Source organism: Calidris pugnax, unplaced genomic scaffold (assembly GCF_001431845.1).
Source record: "Calidris pugnax isolate Ruff unplaced genomic scaffold, ASM143184v1 scaffold32, whole genome shotgun sequence".
Lineage (NCBI taxonomy): Eukaryota > Metazoa > Chordata > Aves > Charadriiformes > Scolopacidae > Calidris > Calidris pugnax.
In genome coordinates, this window is record NW_015090783.1 from 1,053,468 (window position 1) to 1,071,697 (window position 18,230).

The 18,230-nt window shown below is 36.4% G+C and overlaps 1 protein-coding gene across 1 annotated transcript in view; it reads right to left on the reverse strand.

The window, feature by feature from the left end:
• The window catches only part of KNTC1 (kinetochore associated 1), a 60,428-nt gene that overhangs the window by 6,655 nt on the left and 35,543 nt on the right, over positions 1-18,230 (reverse strand). Inside the window, exons 30-53 of the mRNA XM_014960617.1 lie at positions 17,614-17,748; positions 17,092-17,211; positions 13,155-13,224; positions 13,012-13,079; positions 12,153-12,445; positions 11,311-11,483; positions 11,023-11,120; positions 9,916-10,057; positions 9,038-9,094; positions 8,372-8,535; positions 7,751-7,855; positions 6,797-6,925; positions 5,860-5,976; positions 5,352-5,461; positions 4,914-5,124; positions 4,306-4,395; positions 3,799-3,970; positions 3,253-3,311; positions 2,837-3,053; positions 2,587-2,660; positions 1,482-1,692; positions 1,265-1,374; positions 708-757; positions 250-328 (exon numbers count right to left, since the gene is read on the reverse strand). Of these exons, the coding sequence (XP_014816103.1) occupies positions 250-328; positions 708-757; positions 1,265-1,374; positions 1,482-1,692; positions 2,587-2,660; positions 2,837-3,053; positions 3,253-3,311; positions 3,799-3,970; positions 4,306-4,395; positions 4,914-5,124; positions 5,352-5,461; positions 5,860-5,976; positions 6,797-6,925; positions 7,751-7,855; positions 8,372-8,535; positions 9,038-9,094; positions 9,916-10,057; positions 11,023-11,120; positions 11,311-11,483; positions 12,153-12,445; positions 13,012-13,079; positions 13,155-13,224; positions 17,092-17,211; positions 17,614-17,748 (3,054 nt within the window). The remainder of the gene's footprint in view (positions 1-249; positions 329-707; positions 758-1,264; positions 1,375-1,481; positions 1,693-2,586; positions 2,661-2,836; positions 3,054-3,252; positions 3,312-3,798; positions 3,971-4,305; positions 4,396-4,913; positions 5,125-5,351; positions 5,462-5,859; positions 5,977-6,796; positions 6,926-7,750; positions 7,856-8,371; positions 8,536-9,037; positions 9,095-9,915; positions 10,058-11,022; positions 11,121-11,310; positions 11,484-12,152; positions 12,446-13,011; positions 13,080-13,154; positions 13,225-17,091; positions 17,212-17,613; positions 17,749-18,230) is intronic.

The following is an 18,230-nucleotide window of genomic DNA, read 5'->3' on the forward strand; positions in this document are numbered from 1 at the left end:
AATTTAGTGGAAATATATACTAAGTAACAGACTGCTTCACATTTAATTTTTATACCAGTTTAAATAGTTGTCAACTTCATAGAATACTGCTAAACTAGAAACATAGAGCTCCTACAGATATATAAACTATCCAAAACAGATACAGAGGCCTTAGGTTGAAACTCCTACAGTTAAGCAGACACCAATTGGTTTCAGCAAGAGGTAAAAGTTTCGTAAGTAGCAAGCTAAGACAAGAATTCAAAAACTTACAGATGTGGCAGATGTTGTAATTGCAAAAAGCAGCCTTGAACTATAATCCACAGGGTGTGACTGAAGTAGATACATAACTCTGCAAAAAAGCATTTGTTTTTAATACAAGTAGAGCATAGCTACTGAAACACAGTGTATCGATATTCACTGAAACGTAAATATATTTCAGTGTCAAAAATAGAGGAAGGATAAGAGATTCCAAGGATATAGAAAATGAGGAGAGAACCTCCAAATAGCTACTCTTAAGCACTTTATATCTGTAAGTTATTGCAAATGGCATTTCATTGCATAAGGAAGTATTTGATGATTCAAACCAGATGTCACCAGAAAGTAAAAATAAGAATATAACAGTGAGTTCTGAATCACACACACTGTTAAGTTTCTTAAAAAAGCCAGATATAGTTAAACTTGCACGTTAACAATAATTCACCATATTACATAGAAGACAACACACATACCTCCGGAGTTCTCCATCTTCTAGTACATGTCCAAAGATTTCCTGAGTTTTCTTTAAAAAGACATGAAAATCTAGCTGTGAGAGTCTTCTAAATTGTCTGGCTAAATAGCTGGGTCATATCCTTGCTTAAACCCTGTCTTAAAAAGCTGGGCATCCCTGCTAATGCAGCCAAGGAAAGGAGTTCTGGTTTTATCAGTCCTTTATTTAACCGTACGCTCGGCAGCCAACACCAGTCTGCAAACTGGTATTTCGAAGCAGAAACTATTTACAGCTCCTTTAGGCTGGCAACAAAATCTTACTGTAGCACCAAAGATTCTGTATGATCTCTTTACAGAAAGGAGGGAAAGCATTTCAAATCATTCTCACTGGAGACAGTGGTGCACAACAATATTAGAAAAATATTGAAATCCTTAGTAGTCTGAATTCAGATGCATCTTAAATAGATTCATGAGTACTAAAGTCAAATGGTGCAAAATAACCTTAGTCTTTTGAACAAGTCATAAAAACATACGTAACTGGCCATTTTCCCCCAAAAGCAAATCTCCAGTGGTGACTTACTTCTGAGGGCAGTCTACTTGGGCACAGCCACTTCTCCAGCAGTATATCCCAAATTTTGTTCATATCCAAACTGTTGATTTCGGCGATTTCCTTGGCTGCCATATGGATATCTACATAAACAGGTAGAAACAACAGATTTATAAACTAGTATTATCTCACTTAGCATTTTCTAAGCAGCGTCTTTTTGCTCCTTTGAAACCAGATTATGGAGGCTTACCTGGGTAATCTCTGCCAGTTGGATTTTGGATTCTTTGGTCTATGCTGTGGTGTTCGTAGAGTAAAATGATAAGATTTGCTGGTTTCCCAATATACTTTAAATGCTCTCCAGTGTTCAGGTTATGGGTTATTAGAACATTTTCTGTTGCTGATCGCTTATACTGAATATATAATTTCTTCTGTAGGACTTCTGCTTTTTCACGAGTATCATCCTTTAACAAAACACCACAGTTTTTATATAAAACAACCTCTTTTTACTCAAAAGCACTAGAAAAATCATCTTAACTTTTTATAGTCTAAAACAGTGAACTGGGTACCAAGACCTGTTTTTCAGATGTGCCCCCATAACTGTATCTGTATCTTGCTTTAGCAAGAAAACGTAAACAAAGGTATGTTGTGAAAAAGCCAAATAAAATATGTACCATGTGCACCAGTATGTAAAATTAAGACATTTTGAGGTAAGATGGAGAAGAAAAAAGATTTGATATCAAACCTTGGCTGCTAGAATTACAGTTTAATTTTGGCACAATTCTCTTCAAAGATGTGACTGTGTATCAGAGAACTACTTAGTGTGTACTGTGTCTCAACAACTCCATAGCAAGTCTGATATTTAGAAGTAAGGCTGAGATTCTTATTCACCTTTTTCTACCAACTATGTAAAAAATGAGCCTGAGGACCAAGTCAAATCAGACTTACTTTATATATACTACTACAAATAGCTAAATGGTCTTGGAACTCAAATCAAAAGTTAATAATGCTATTGATCTAAGAGCTTGAACAGATTCCAGCTCATTCTCCTGCAGCAAGAAAAATACAGACAACAGCAGAAAGAACAAATTAGTCTTCCTTAAAACTGTATATTCTTTTGTCCAGCCTTCAAGAACCGCTAAGCTTAATTTTTGCCAGGTTGTGAACAAGAGAATGTTACTGGACAGAGAGGGTTCTTCTGAGGGCTCACTTACACAGTCACTTCCACAAAAGACAGTACTTCCCATATTGGGGCTGGTTAAGTTACAGTTTACACCCCATTATCCAAAACACCAAAAGACAAAACACTAACTTAAATGCCTGACTGTAAACCAACAGTTTTGCAAGCAGTTTATTACCTTAGCTGTAGTATTCTTTAGCCATTTCTCAGCTAGATAGAGACAGAATTTAAATGCCTGAACCTGGTCAGGACCTTAAAGAGAAAAAGAAGGAGGGGAAGGACGTAAATAAATAAGTTTGAATGAATCCTTTCTACAGTATACAAAATACCCATTTTATATTAACAGAATATCCATTGCTTTTCTTTGTTCTAGCCTATTCTCCTCCACCCATTGCCTCACCCCTCAAGTCATCCCCTATGCACCTTACCTGTTGGAAATTCTTGTGCCATCTTGTGAGCCGTAGCTACCGCCCACTCAGGATTAATTATGGACAACAGATATGACTGAATTGTCTGCACAGTTTTAGTTGTTTCCTTGTTAACAACTGATGTATATCCATTGTTGCTCATCTCAAATATTTTTGGTTTCAATTTCTTAACAAACACGTGCTGAGCTGCAGACATGTGTAAGATATCCAGTGAAACCTAGAAAAATATTAAAGTAGATTAAGAGCTGTCAGAAGTTCTATAGTGAGGCCAAAATCATGCAAAAAAAAAAAAAACCAACCAACCCCGAGAGCTCTTTTTTTGTGGGGGTGAAAAGAATAATTTTGACCCGAGAGCTCTTTTTTGTGGGGGTGAAAAGAATAATTTTGAAATAAATCCTTTCAAGATGCTACTTTACCTTCATTAGTTTGGAGATCAACAGAAGTGTTGGGAAGGATTCCTCACTCAGCTCTGCAGCTGAAAGGAAAGAGACAGCTGTGTGTGACAGTATCACAGCCCACCTGCAGCTCTCTCTATGAAATGAAGCCCTTTCAGTTAATTGTTAGATGCAGCCCTCCATTGGGAGGGAAAGAATATAACCCTAATTATCCACACTGGCCTGGGAAGTGGGATACGTGGGTTGGTCTTTGAGAGGTCCTAAGAAAAGAACCTGAGGTTAATTATCCACACTGGCCTGGGAAATGGGATAAAGTGGGTTGGACTTTGAGAGGTCCTAAGAAAAGAACCTGAGGACAGAATTCTGCATTGTATGTATTGTCTCAGCTCCACTGAAAGCCAGTGGCATCACCAGTAGCAATTTGGGAGCATGAGTGCTTTCCGAAGCACTTGGGATCAAAACTGCATTAATAAAGAGGTACAATTCATATAAAATGTATACTGTAAAACTTTAAAGCTCACAGATAGCAGAGAAATATATCTAGCCACAAAAAAATGGTGAACGTACATATAATGTTCCAGAAACATCGTGTGGTTCTAAAGAATATCAGATGAAAGGGCAGCCTGGTGTGAGCAGCTGGAGACAAGGGAATCCCCTGCTCTAAGACATATTGGTGTTCTAGGTCTACAGGTGGAGAAATTCTTTTATAAGATTCCAGATGTTTGAGGAGGCTCAAAGCCTAGGGGGAAAAAAAATAAAATAAGTAGAACTTAAAAAAACAAGGAAAAAGCAAAAAAGCCACAAGATTACTATATTTCTTCCTGCCCACCCAGTAAACACGCCTAAGTCCTGGAGATACGTGGTTTTTTGGCAGAGCTGGTACATATCTGTAGAGTTTTTACCCCTGCTATGAGCCATTGCTGAGAAACAGCTAGAGAGCACTATTTCTTGAATGCTATTTTCTGAATGTGTAGATAGAATAATTCAACTGATTTCAACAGAATCTTGAATTACTACATTCATTAATAGACAATACGGATGTAATTAGCAAGGTAATAACATATTTGGACGTACCTGATTCAGCTGGATACTGGTGTTCTTTTCATCAGCATTTTGCATCACTTTCAGGACAATTTCAAGAGTTTCATAGTCATAAGGATCAAGCTGTTCAAAACAACAATCTATTTTATAAGATCTTACGTGATTTGCCTTACAATAACGTACAACTGAGTTAACTTTTTCCAATTTTAATACCAACTATATTGACATAACACTGAAGAAACAGTATAGACATCGTGACAGACTTCTCTTGTTTTTTCCTAGAGAAGTAGAAAACCGAAACTTAACATTTATGTTCCTTTAGCAAAATTGGAAAAAAATAACTTTATCAAAGTTCTGTGGAATTATTAATCTGCCAGTCAATTGACATGCAGGATTTAAGACTAGATGCATATCACAGGGATTATTTCTGCTTGTTCAAAACTTTTATGTTCCTTTAGCAAAATTGGAAAAAAATAACTTTATCAAAGTTCTGTGGAATTATTAATCTGCCAGTCAATTGACATGCAGGATTTAAGACTAGATGCATATCACAGGGATTATTTCTGCTTGTTTTGGTGTTGGTGTTTTGTTTTGGTTTTTTTTTTACGTTGGTGTTTTGTTTTGTTTTGTTTTTTTTTTACCTTGTACAATATTCCACTGAGACTGGCAACCAGATCTTTTGTGCTTTTCAGTAGAGGAATTATTTCTAGGGCTTTAGCCAGTAATGCAGAATGAGGCTGCTTCTCAGTGCTTTCTGCAGAGTCATCTTCAAGATGATTTGTGTGAGCATTCTGGAGGAGAAGTGTTTCAATGCAAAGCTGCAGCGCGTCGTCACTGTCCAGTGTGAAGGCACTAGAAGAGGACAGAGTATTATTTTATCTGTGCCCTTTGGTGTCATCAAGGTGCTTATTTCCTTATGACTAAATTCTCCAGACCAGTATGTATTTTGATTAATACTTAAAAAAAAAAAAATCAAAGCATTTGCATACTACATTAAGATCTATTTAAACTAAACTAGATTTCAGCAAGCATTGTTATTACGGCAAGAATTAACACAATTGATTTGCTTCAATTATTACCTGCAGTAATTCAGTATAAGCTCTGTGTCTACTTTTGGATTTTGCACCAGCGTTGCTATGAGTTCCTTCTTCCTCATTGGTGGCTGTCTAAATACAGTCTCGAAAGAAATCTACAGATAAATAAACATTTTATCTTCTTTGGGAAGAAGTCTTTTAGACAATATCAAGACTAATTCCTTATATAGCCAAGCATCTACGTTTTCTTTAATTTCAACCCAGAGATTTTCACAGCAGGAAAAAGCAATGCATTTACTTACCATGTCCTGTGGCAAATAATACTTAAGCACTTAAGAGTTCTTATAGCACCTTCAACTATTGCATTTCTCAGTTTCTGAGGTTCATTAAAGCAGACAAGAAAATGAAAAATTGAAAACAAACCCCCGCTTTCATTACATTTGAATGAGAAATCTGTCTAAAAATCACCATAAATCTCAGAAGATACTAACATTTACTCAGTTAATGAAACCCTAAAAGAAATTTTAAAAAAATAATAATAAATCAAACTTACACCGAATTTACCAAGCAGGATACCCCATTCTGCATCAGTAACCAATTCTTGGAATTTGGTTTTTTCTTTTGCTTCGCCCCACAGGTTAGCAAGCTGTACTCCAACAACAGCTACTGCCTAAAAGGAGTGAGAAGGGAAGTGAATACAAGTATAATAATTAATCTGAAATCTGGGAATCCTAAGGTCTAAATTCTCAGAGGAACTTAAAACTATTCATAGATAATCACACAACTGTGTAAAATGAAAACAAACCTCACAGAAGGTAGTATCGGGATTACCCCACCTCCTGAGTCAGCAGTTCAAAGCTACTTTAAAACTGAATTTCTTTCACAATCTCACACTGTGGTAAAATGAGGTGGCTTCTCCCTCAGTGGTGCCCTAAAGGAGAACTTGTCCAAACAGCTATGCCCTTAATAATGGCAAACTGTTGCACTTTGATATGACATTGCTGATGTCTTTTTTAAGAAACTCTCAAACTTCAGAGAAGGTAGTATCAGGATTACCCCACCTCCTGAGTTGGCAGTTCAAAGCTACTTTAAAACTGAATTTCTTTCACAATCTCACACTGTGGTAAAATGAGGTGGCTTCTCCCTCAGTGGTGCCCTAAAGGAGAACTTGTCCAAACAGCTATGCCCTTAATAATGGCAAACTGTTGCACTTTGATATGACATTGCTGATGTCTTTTTTAAGAAACTCTTTAACATTCTCTTATTTGCTGAAGAAATACATTGCCTTGTGAACTTACCAAAACTTTTCTGTAATTTTGCCATGTATTGTTTATGACATCCCACAGCTTCTTGAACGTATCTTCCTTGGGCAAAACTGTGCAATATCCCAATGCCAGGTTCTGATCTATGAAACGACAGTTGAATACCTATGTTTTAGGAAAATAACATTCTCTTATTTGCTGAAGGAATACATTGCCTTGTGAACTTACCAAAACTTTTCTGTAATTTTGCCATGTATTGTTTATGACATCCCACAGCTTCTTGAACGTATCTTCCTTGGGCAAAACTGTGCAATATCCCAATGCCAGGTTCTGATCTATGAAACGACAGTTGAATACCTATGTTTTAGGAAAGAAAAAAAGTTGTAAACTTGAGGAATTTATTTTAGTAGGTTTCTTTGTATGAAGTATAACATGAAAAGTACTCTGTAATTTAGAGGTGTATGGGGTCAGGCCTTTAAGTTAGAGGGGAAAAAAAAGAATAAAAATGCAGTTCAGGTTTATAGAACTTAAAATCTAAATATACTGAAGCCAGTCTAAAAGTAACTTCCCTTAGTCTAAACTGCCTTAGAAGATGGTATATTGCAGATAGCTGCTTTTTTTTTTTTTTTAAAAAAAAAACCTCCCCTCAGCTAGAAATCTACAAATCTAAAGTGAAACCAGGATTGAAAATGAGAGAGAGAATACCTACAGAAAGTAGAGGCCATTATTATAATTTAGGAGTCCTTAAAGACTCTCACAAAAACAAACTTTTTTTTTTTTAAAAAAAAAAACTCCCCTCAGCTAGAATTCTACAAATCTAAAATGAAACCAGGATTGAAAATGAGAGAGAGAATACCTACAGAAAGTAGAGGCCATTATTATAATTTAGGAGTCCTTAAAGACTCTCACAAAGACAAAGCTCCCAATGTACCTAAACTTCCAGGCAGATCAACCAGTGTATGCTCAAAGAGCCGTGGCCCATAAGAGGCTCAGATATGCCAGGGCTACAGCAGGTGGCTGCCAGTGGGGGGGTGTCAGTGTGATTTTTCCAGAATGTGTGGGTTTCGTGGTGTTTGGGCACAGGATGATTTCAGAACGAGTTTTTGTAATAGGAAGGGTAACCCCTTTCTTGATAGAGCAGAAGAAAGGGGCTCACTCTTACCCTTTTCAGAGCATTCTTACCTTGTGTAGTAAGGTCAGGATAATGGTCATAGTTACTGAGGTGCACTTCTGTTTCAGAGCAATGAGAAAGCTTTTAGTTTCAGCTAGCATATGGCCATCATGTAGCTATTTTAAGAAAAAAAAAAAGACAGCACATGATTAAAAATAAATTCTAAACCTTCAACTTCTCTTGTTGTTTATAGCATAATATAAGGTACTATAGTAATTGTAATTTCAAATTTAAATAATGTCTTATAAAGATCTCTTCTAGTGTAGAGGAATGTTTAATGAATATTCTACTTGCAACTTTTCCCATACTAACCAATAATAAAACAATGTGAAAGAACATCATAAACTATTATTAACATTCGTTTTATTCCTGGCGTCCCTGCAGAGACTACAAGTTTAGTTCTGAACATACTTTGCAAAGATAAACAGAGGACAGTGAAAAATAGGGAAAAACCGATAGGCTCCTTTCACAAAATGATTCAACATTTCATCAAGTGGTACTAATTTTTTTTAAGGTCGTGGTGATAGCTTTTCCCATACCTATCAGATTCTTATAAGTACTCTAAAGCTGTTAATAGTTGTCGTGCCTCTAAGATTTACTCTCAGCAAAATTCAGCATCGTCCTTGCCATACCTTCTCACTCAGGGAAAAATCCATGTTGTTTGATACACCGTGCTGAAGGCAGGATCCAAACGAGCTGATAATTAGCCGCAAAGCCAGCTCGCACTGACTGCACTCCATGAGGTTCTGCAGCATTGCAGAGATGGGAGTTCTAACTGGCAGCAGAAGGTTCTGTCCTGTCATACATTTTGAAAACAAACAACCCCAGAAAATAATTAGTATATTTATATCAAGCATATTGTTCTTGGACTTAATATCAGAGCGGTTTCTCTTTTTCTTCATTAAATTTACAACACAAAATCAGCCTTAGCTCCCTTAGAAACCTTAAATTTTCAAGGCTTTTAATTTAATAAGGACTTAGTTCAAAAACTAGAAGTTGGTCATCTTCTTGAAAAGGCTCTACTGTATCCTAGCCCATAGTGGTAAAGCTTCTATACTGAAGTACAGGCAATGACAACATGCCCAAAATCAAGTGACTGAATGGTAGCAATTACCATCCAAACTGGTGTGTTCTGTGCTGAACCAAACCATCCTCCTAGAATATGGCTTTAAGTTGACCATCTAGGCACCTATTTAAAAAACTATGAGTTAGTCGTCTTGGGTAGGTTGAATTTAAACCTCACGTTTTCTTGTGGACTGGTTTATATTTTTAGCATGGTGAATCTGCCATCGTGATACCTTTAGTAAAGGCGCAGTTTGCCAGGCTCGTGGAGTCCAAAGGATAGAGCTTGTTCTCTGAAAGACAGACAAACAGCCATCAGCAGAGTGCCACCATCTCAGCAACACTGTGAAGCATGGAAGTACCTTAAAAATACTACAGGGACCTTTTTTTAACCTGGCCTAATCAGGAGTTATTTTGTGGGAGGGAATATCTTTTCAAACACACATAGGAATACAAACCAACAGTTTTTCATAACTACTTTGTGTGGAAATCCCTTTGTCAATCAAGTAAGTATATCCTTTATGGGTAGATTTAGCACTGTGCAACAGTGTTTGCAATTCTGTGCTTTTTCATGTACCAATGACACATTAGGAAAGAAAACATTTACATCAAGAAGTATTAAAAAGAAATAATTTAAAAATCTTCAGTGCTTCTTTTACAGATCTAAAAGTGACTTTTTTCAGCGTTGTAGAGTTCTGTTTATAATACTTGAAATTTTCAAAAAGTTGTGTGTATCTACAATGGTATGTAATACAGGGACAAGCGTTTTTTAATAAGCTGAAATTCATTTTGATAAAACCCTGACTCCATTAGTGGCTACCAGAAGATGTCTGGAGAAGATAAGAACAGGGTGAGTTTATAGTAACACTTCTCCAGAGCATTCTCCATGTCCTTGGGTATTTGTCATTCAGATTCTCCCTCAACCAGAACAAAATCCAAGGTCGCTTTATATTCTATACCCCCCAGCAACAGATCTTTCTTCCCCGAATTTGCCTAATTGAGATTTCTGAGGAGGTAGTTTCCATGCATGTGCTGAATTATTTATATCCTTAGAGAAAAATCAATATGAAATACAGTTTGGATATTGACTCGATGTTCAGGAAAGCAAGTTTACCACAAACAGGCAGAAGAGAAGAAGTAGTTTCATATGCAACTGGAAGAGCTATCTGTGGATCAAGAACTATTCCATCCTCATTAAAGAAGTCATCGTAAGTCCACTCTTCGTAAGGATCTCTATCTTCTCCAAAAGATGTTGTCTAAGTAAGAACATCATCAAAAGTACACAATGAAAAGAACAGCTAATAAGTCTAAGGAACTAAGTGTTGCAAGAGATTCCAGATTTGAATACAGGATTAGAACATGATATTCTGTTTGAAAGTGGATTCTATTATGCTACTTTTTGTTAAGTGGCCAGTAGCATTAACCACATTTCCTACTTAGAGTGGCCACATCTTTCTTTAATGTTGCAGTTATTTAGTTGTACAGCCAAAATGCATTCTAAATTAATTTAATGGAGGCTTTCATAAACATTCTTGGCAAAACGTTACAAGCAAATATTTTTCAAGTGGATCATTTTTTAGCAAAATAACATTCAGTGCATAAACATGCTTGCCTGGCCACTTTGATCTACTCCACTCAAACTGTAAGAGCCCATTCATTTCAAGTGGCCTAAAGCACTGCTTGACATAAACAAAAAAACAAAGATGCAATTCAAGAACTTGATCCATCTTAAAGTTTTACAAAACTGTTGGAAATGCCTTCACGTAATACATGCACTTAAAAATCAAACCCTCCCTGCCATAGTTTATCTATTTAAAAAACAAACAACTAAGCCAAGCTTTTTTAAAGTCAGCTCTCCAAGCTCCCTAGCAGTTCTAGCAGCAGCTATTCAATAAAATCACTAATATTTTCACTCTCATTAGAGGGATTTATCATACTGAAACATAAGTGGAGTATGCTACTTGTGCTTGTGCCATAGCTGCACTGCTTTTAGTACTCAGATCAGTTGACTCTGTGTACTGATTTATCAGTACACACATATTCAGGGCAATTTTTATTTGTAGAGTTGTGGAGGGGGTGTTTGTTGTTGCTTTTTAAACAAACTGATTAAATATGGCTGGAGAAATGGGAGAAAGAAAGAAAGAAATGTATAGTTAATACTAGTCTGTCAATCAAGACATTACATACACTAAAAAAGTACAATTCAGTTAGCTGAAAATACCTTTGCTGTAAATCCACAGTTTTCTATTTGGCACTGTTTGTAGATTTCCTTGGCAGCCAATGTATATTTACATAGTTCCAGGCAATCTAATAGCAAATCTGTAGAAATATTAAGATCGTTAGCATACTATGAATGGAAGATTCATATGTCCTATTAAAAGGGATTTTTTTCAGCATTTATTTTTAAAGAGGCGTATATAGAAATTAACTTTGTTTTCATGTTTATTAGATATTGTTTGGAAAGTTGGATTCCCAATATAAACACAAGTTAAGTGATAATTGTAATTACCTGGACTACACGCTGTAGCTGCTTGACAAGCCATTTCATAGATCACTGCTGGAAGATTCATGTCTTTAGGAATGATCATTGGAACATCACTTCCCAACATATGACAAAGCCTTTGACATACTGAAAACAGCAGCTTCCCTGTTTCTTCATTACAGTGATTTTCATAGAACTCCCTATTAAAAAAAAAAAAAAGGATGTTAAAAAAAAAAATCGATCTTAGGGCTTTTACTTAAGGTCATATTCTGTTCTAATTATTTAATTCTCTTTTATTATTTCACCTGTATGACTCACTGCAACTAAAACTTCTGTGACTGAAGTGAAAAATACAACAGAACTTACCTCAGAGGTATATACTGAAGCACAGAGAACATGTTAATTATAAAAAATATACCTAACATTTTCATCTCGTCTCTTTTAGGGGAGGTGGTAGCAAGATTAAATTATCTGACAACCTAAGCATAAGGCAGAGACCAGCTAGAAACCTGGACACGGTATGTACAATAGTTCTCTTCTATCTGTGTAAGCCAAGTATCTGTAAGTCTCATAATTGTTATTTAATATTGTAACTAACTTATCTCTCACTATAAAACTGCAGGGAATCTTCTTTCTTTCTTACTTATGGCAAAACCCAATGACAATTTTCAGAGACTACACTTAACTCTACATGCAGTATTGTATACAAGCAATATAAGCATTTTGCTTAAACACTCATTTTCAGAAAAAAAACCTTAACAAACCAAACCCCTTCCTTTGCTCTATATCTACTTACCTATGCAAAGCATCAGAAACAGTACAAAAAAGCCCATTAAAAGTTACAGTCTTGAAAACCTCTGCAGTTTTACCTGCATATTTTTACTGTGTCTTCAACTTTTCCAGCATCTAGTGCTCTCAAGGCCAGTTCTTCTCCCAGTTCTTGCTCTGACCTTTGCAGGAGCAAAGCCAGTCTGTACAGCCTTGATTCAGTAGAACGGTTCTTGCTTTTGCCATCTTCTGAATTGCAATTCCTTGTCTGCACTCTTCTAGTCTTTGACAGAGATCTGACAGTTTCATAAGCTTTTATATGCTCTTCAAGAAGCCTAGACATCAGTGAAGGATTCCTAAAGTCTTCAACTGAAGGAAAGATATCAAAATCTTCCTGTAACAAAAAAAAAAAAAATTATTCATGTAATTTCCTTTAAAAATGTTGTGGGGTTTTTTTGTGGGTTTTCTTTTTTTTGTGTGTTAAAATGTTTTTATTTCTTGTTTCATTCTGAGGAATAGTTTCAGTATTAAATTGACTTTACTAGTTTCTGCCAATTACCAATTTATGTAACAAATTAGAGAATTTTGCTAGGCAGTAGGTAAGGATACTGCATGCTCAAATGCTGTATTAAATAATTTAAGTTTACAAATCGTAATAAGACCTTAATAAAATATTACAGTACTCTATCATGAAATCTTTGAAGTGTTAGCAATTAAGACTTCTGGGACAGTAACTAATTTTTTGGTTTAAATGGACAACTGACTTCTAGTAATTGGGAACTTTCACAGGCATTCTTTAAATTGCTAGATTAGCCCTAGGATCTCTTTGAAGTCAATATTAAAAACAACCTTTATGCATAAGTTGCAAATACAATTAATTTTTAATATCATCCATGTTATAAGAATTGCTGGAATAACTACAGTAAATCAAAAGCAGTTTGAAACTCTTAAGATACCCACCTGCAGGGCAGCAAGCGTTTCAAACATTTTTAGGTTTGCTTCACACTCATCTTTCTTCAGAGGATTGTCTGTTGGAGGAGAAAAACAATTACTTTCTGACTCCATTTACAAGCAGAGGGTGGGATTTTTAAGTTTAAGCTTACCTTTTTGAATGCTGAACAGGAATTTGAGGACTTCCACGAGTGTCTTAGTCATAAACATTTGTGTTTTGTGCTGCAGGAAAGGAAGAGGTTAATGTTTTGTTTAATAAGATGTTGACAGTAACAGATAGGGACCCTCAGGCTTCCACTCTATTAAAATACTAAGCAGTGCTCTGAAAACCTCTTAAGCAACAATTCTCAAATCTAAGATACAGGCAGTTGAAGAGCAAGGGAACAGAAAGTTATTGTAAATAGGCATCTTTTATAGAAATAGCTGAAATATGTATGTATTACACACAGTGTGGTAGCTCTCACAGAAGTTTTGAAAATATCCACTCTTCTCCCTTTGTTCTTCCTTCCCCTGCCCATAATAACTCCCCAAAACAACTGTAAACAGAAATTCTCATCTGTGGTTGCAAGACCATAATGTGTATCCTCAACTGTGAAGCTCCAAGTCACTTTGGTGTGTGGCAAAGCCACACCTACAGCTTTTAAATAGATGTTTTCCAGCAAAATGGAAAATATGCAGGACTAGAGGTATAATAATGCAGCAGGATTTATAAATTATTAATTGAATTGATAGCCATGCCACTGTGTGGAGATGCCTTTAAAATTCCACAAAATAGTTGTGTAATCAGAACAAACTCCAGTTGGAAGAGGATTCAAAAAGTTGCCCAGTTCAAGCTCTTGCTCAAAGCAGGACCAATTCATCATCCCTTTTTGCTGTAAGACCCAGTTTTTACATTTGCATCCCCTGCTTTTCTTTAAGCATGTAGGTAAGAACAGTATTTAGAATAATTTGTGCACACACTTTATGACATGAAATGGCTTGGTACCTCTTCAGAATTTTCTGCTTTATTCTGTAATACCAGTGTTCCCCATATAGTCAGTCTCTCTGCAACTTTCTCCGCTTCATCCAGACTCAGAGATTTTAACAGAGTCAGAGATTCCTCTCCCTGAAGGGAAAAAAATCAGAAATAATCAAAACATAAGGGCATTTGCTTTTTTATTGTTGGCAAGAAAGCAACTTGACCCAAAACAACTCTAGCAAAAACAGTATGTGAAAATATGTAGGGATTTCAGTTCCAAACTTGTTTTGTGTACTGTGGGTCATAATTTTTATCCTTTTTCTGCCACACCTGAAGGATGGCTCACAATGTTTAAAACTCTGACAGAGGTCTTATTTTCAGTGTTAAGTATAGGCAGTTATGGGTTCAGATTAATAGAACTGTAATGAATAAAAACGATATGTAAACTGTGTCTAAGATTTCAGCAAGCAGTACAACTTGCCCCTGTTTTGAAAATGGGCCTCAGTGTCTTTGAATTCTGAGATCAGCTGACATGAAGTATTTTAGTACCCTTTCTTTGTCAATCAGGTCTATCATCCTCAGAACGTAGACTTCCACCGTGGGCAACATGTATGTTGCTACAATTTTCAAAGCATCCTCCAAAGACGTAGGGGAATCCTGTTTAAGAATGTATTTCACCAGCCTCTGTAGGAAGAAAACAGACACTAACCTTAGTTTGCTGATGTACAGGACAACAAAGGAAGTAATTCCTTTGTTGGAATACACACTACTTCTGCATTGTAATGGTATAGCTTGTAGGAAGCAAGTTACATAGAGGTTTAAAACTTTTATCTAGAGAAAACTTGACTAAAGCATAACTGGGGAGTTAGGGAAGAGAATTATCACGGAACCCTCAAAATTCAGGGGACTCATCTGGCTCCACAGGCTGGCAGGTATTTTCCAGAAATACCCATGTTTTCTCCCTAGTAAAGGGGAGACATTAAAAAAAACAAAATTACATATATATATATATATGAATCACTAAGTATCATTCACTGTGACCTTAGGAGAAATAGGATCTGAAGTCTTGAGAGGACTTAGCCTTCCATTTTGTTAGTTTCCTCTTTTCTTTCCTGCCTCCCCATACAGAAACTACTGTATTATCAGTGCTGTGCTATCAGGTTGGGCTAAGCTAATTTGTTAATTCTTAAAAAAAGTGGGCTTCCAGGAGAAAACATGTCCCAATGGGACAAGAAAGCAGGTATTGATAACAAGGGGGAGCTACCAGTTGCTAAGATTTTTTTTTTTTTTAATTTGGCTTCTAATACTCCATGGGAATACATGCAGGCAAACACAGGGATTTTTGTTTACTAGAAGTAAGAGTAATGCTGATCACTTACCATTATCATCTGCTTGTCCTTTAAAAGATTAGTATCTCTTATCCCATAGTCTCGCAAAAGCTTCTTCATCTCCATCAGTCGGTAGCTTTCCTGCAGTAACTTCACTCTGTGGACAAATCAGCCTATTATCAGTGTGTTTGCTACCTACAACTGTGTGATTTAATCATTATGCTACATCATATACACAGTATTTCCTCCCAAAAAGAGAATTCTAATTGAAAGTACACACAAAACTGAGGTGTAGGCTGTGGATGTCACCTTACTTGACATGATTCATTTCCAGATGCCGTTTTACCAGCTGCTCCACTGCTGCACTCCATGGTACCATAGCACCATGCATTATCTGCAGAACTGCATCAAATTTCAGCTATAAAAGGAACATAAAGACCTTACTTTTCAGTATCAGCTATAAGGTAATCTCTTGATATATTGCTCACATGTGATACCGATTCATTTAGGCAAGCATTTTATTTCCTGGCTCAATCTCCACTTGCATAAAGGGCATTCATTATAATAATATGATGTGTCAAGTTAGATTAGAAAATGCTTATAGTAATTTATGAAACTGTAGAGCCTGAGTTACAAACATATTAAAGCTGGTGAGTTTTCATGTGATGACATCAAAACTACTATTATAGTCTCAACCAAAGAACATCACATGGGAGAAGATTACTAAAATAGAATGGGCAGACAGCATACTATCTGTTCCTGCTCATACCACTCATGTAAAAACATACTTATATGCTTATGTAAAAATTATGTGTTTCATTCTGAACTGACGTGTTAGAGCCACTTGATACTTACATCAGTATCAGAGATACAGCCAATGACAGCTATTGCCTTCGCCTCCCATGCAGTTTCAAATACTGAAGTGGACCGTGTACAACAGCGTTCTAGCAAATCCTGTACATTTTGATAAAGATTGTTAGAATATTTGAATTCAGAAAATATAGGAATATCTTGTAATATAAACAAATGAAAATCTTTTTGGACATTAAGGGACAGATTTGGCCATCCTCCTTTGTATCTTTTCATGTCTTATTACTGAAACTAAGTTCATTGACAGGAGTAAGCTAATCTGACAGCTGGTCCAAAACCTCTTAAGCAACAATTCTCAAATCTAAGATACAGGCAGTTGAAGAGCAAGGGAACAGAAAGTTATTGTAAATAGGCATCTTTTATAGAAATAGCTGAAATATGTATGTATTACACACAGTGTGGTAGCTCTCACAGAAGTTTTGAAAATATCCACTCTTCTCCCTTTGTTCTTCCTTCCCCTGCCCATAATAACTCCCCAAAACAACTGTAAACAGAAATTCTCATCTGTGGTTGCAAGACCATAATGTGTATCCTCAACTGTGAAGCTCCAAGTCACTTTGGTGTGTGGCAAAGCCACACCTACAGCTTTTAAATAGATGTTTTCCAGCAAAATGGAAAATATGCAGGACTAGAGGTATAATAATGCAGCAGGATTTATAAATTATTAATTGAATTGATAGCCATGCCACTGTGTGGAGATGCCTTTAAAATTCCACAAAATAGTTGTGTAATCAGAACAAACTCCAGTTGGAAGAGGATTCAAAAGGTTGCCCAGTTCAAGCTCTTGCTCAAAGCAGGACCAGTTCATCATCCCTTTTTGCTGTAAGACCCAGTTTTTACATTTGCATCCCCTACTTTTCTTCAAGCATGTAGGTAAGAACAGTATTTAGAATAATTTGTGCACACACTTTATGACATGAAATGGCTTGGTACCTCTTCAGAATTTTCTGCTTTATTCTGTAATACCAGTGTTCCCCATATAGTCAGTCTCTCTGCAACTTTCTCCGCTTCATCCAGACTCAGAGATTTTAACAGAGTCAGAGATTCCTCTCCCTGAAGGGAAAAAAATCAGAAATAATCAAAACATAAGGGCATTTGCTTTTTTATTGTTGGCAAGAAAGCAACTTGACCCAAAACAACTCTAGCAAAAACAGTATGTGAAAATATGTAGGGATTTCAGTTCCAAACTTGTTTTGTGTACTGTGGGTCATAATTTTTATCCTTTTTCTGCCACACCTGAAGGATGGCTCACGATGTTTAAAACTCTGATAGAGGTCTCATTTTCAATGTTAAGTATAGGCAGTTATGGGTTCAGATTAATAGAACTGTAATGAATAAAAACGATATGTAAACTGTGTCTAAGATTTCAGCAAGCAGTACAACTTGCCCCTGTTTTGAAAATGGGCCTCAGTGTCTTTGAATTCTGAGATCAGCTGACATGAAGTATTTTAGTACCCTTTCTTTGTCAATCAGGTCTATCATCCTCAGAACGTAGACTTCCACCGTGGGCAACATGTATGTTGCTACAATTTTCAAAGCATCCTCCAAAGACGTAGGGGAATCCTGTTTAAGAATGTATTTCACCAGCCTCTGTAGGAAGAAAACAGACACTAACCTTAGTTTGCTGATGTACAGGACAACAAAGGAAGTAATTCCTTTGTTGGAATACACACTACTTCTGCATTGTAATGGTATAGCTTGTAGGAAGCAAGTTACATAGAGGTTTAAAACTTTTATCTAGAGAAAACTTGACTAAAGCATAACTGGGGAGTTAGGGAAGAGAATTATCACGGAACCCTCAAAATTCAGGGGACTCATCTGGCTCCACAGGCTGGCAGGTATTTTCCAGAAATACCCATGTTTTCTCCCTAGTAAAGGGGAGACATTAAAAAAAACAAAATTACATATATATATATATATATGAATCACTAAGTATCATTCACTGTGACCTTAGGAGAAATAGGATCTGAAGTCTTGAGAGGACTTAGCCTTCCATTTTGTTAGTTTCCTCTTTTCTTTCCTGCCTCCCCATACAGAAACTACTGTATTATCAGTGCTGTGCTATCAGGTTG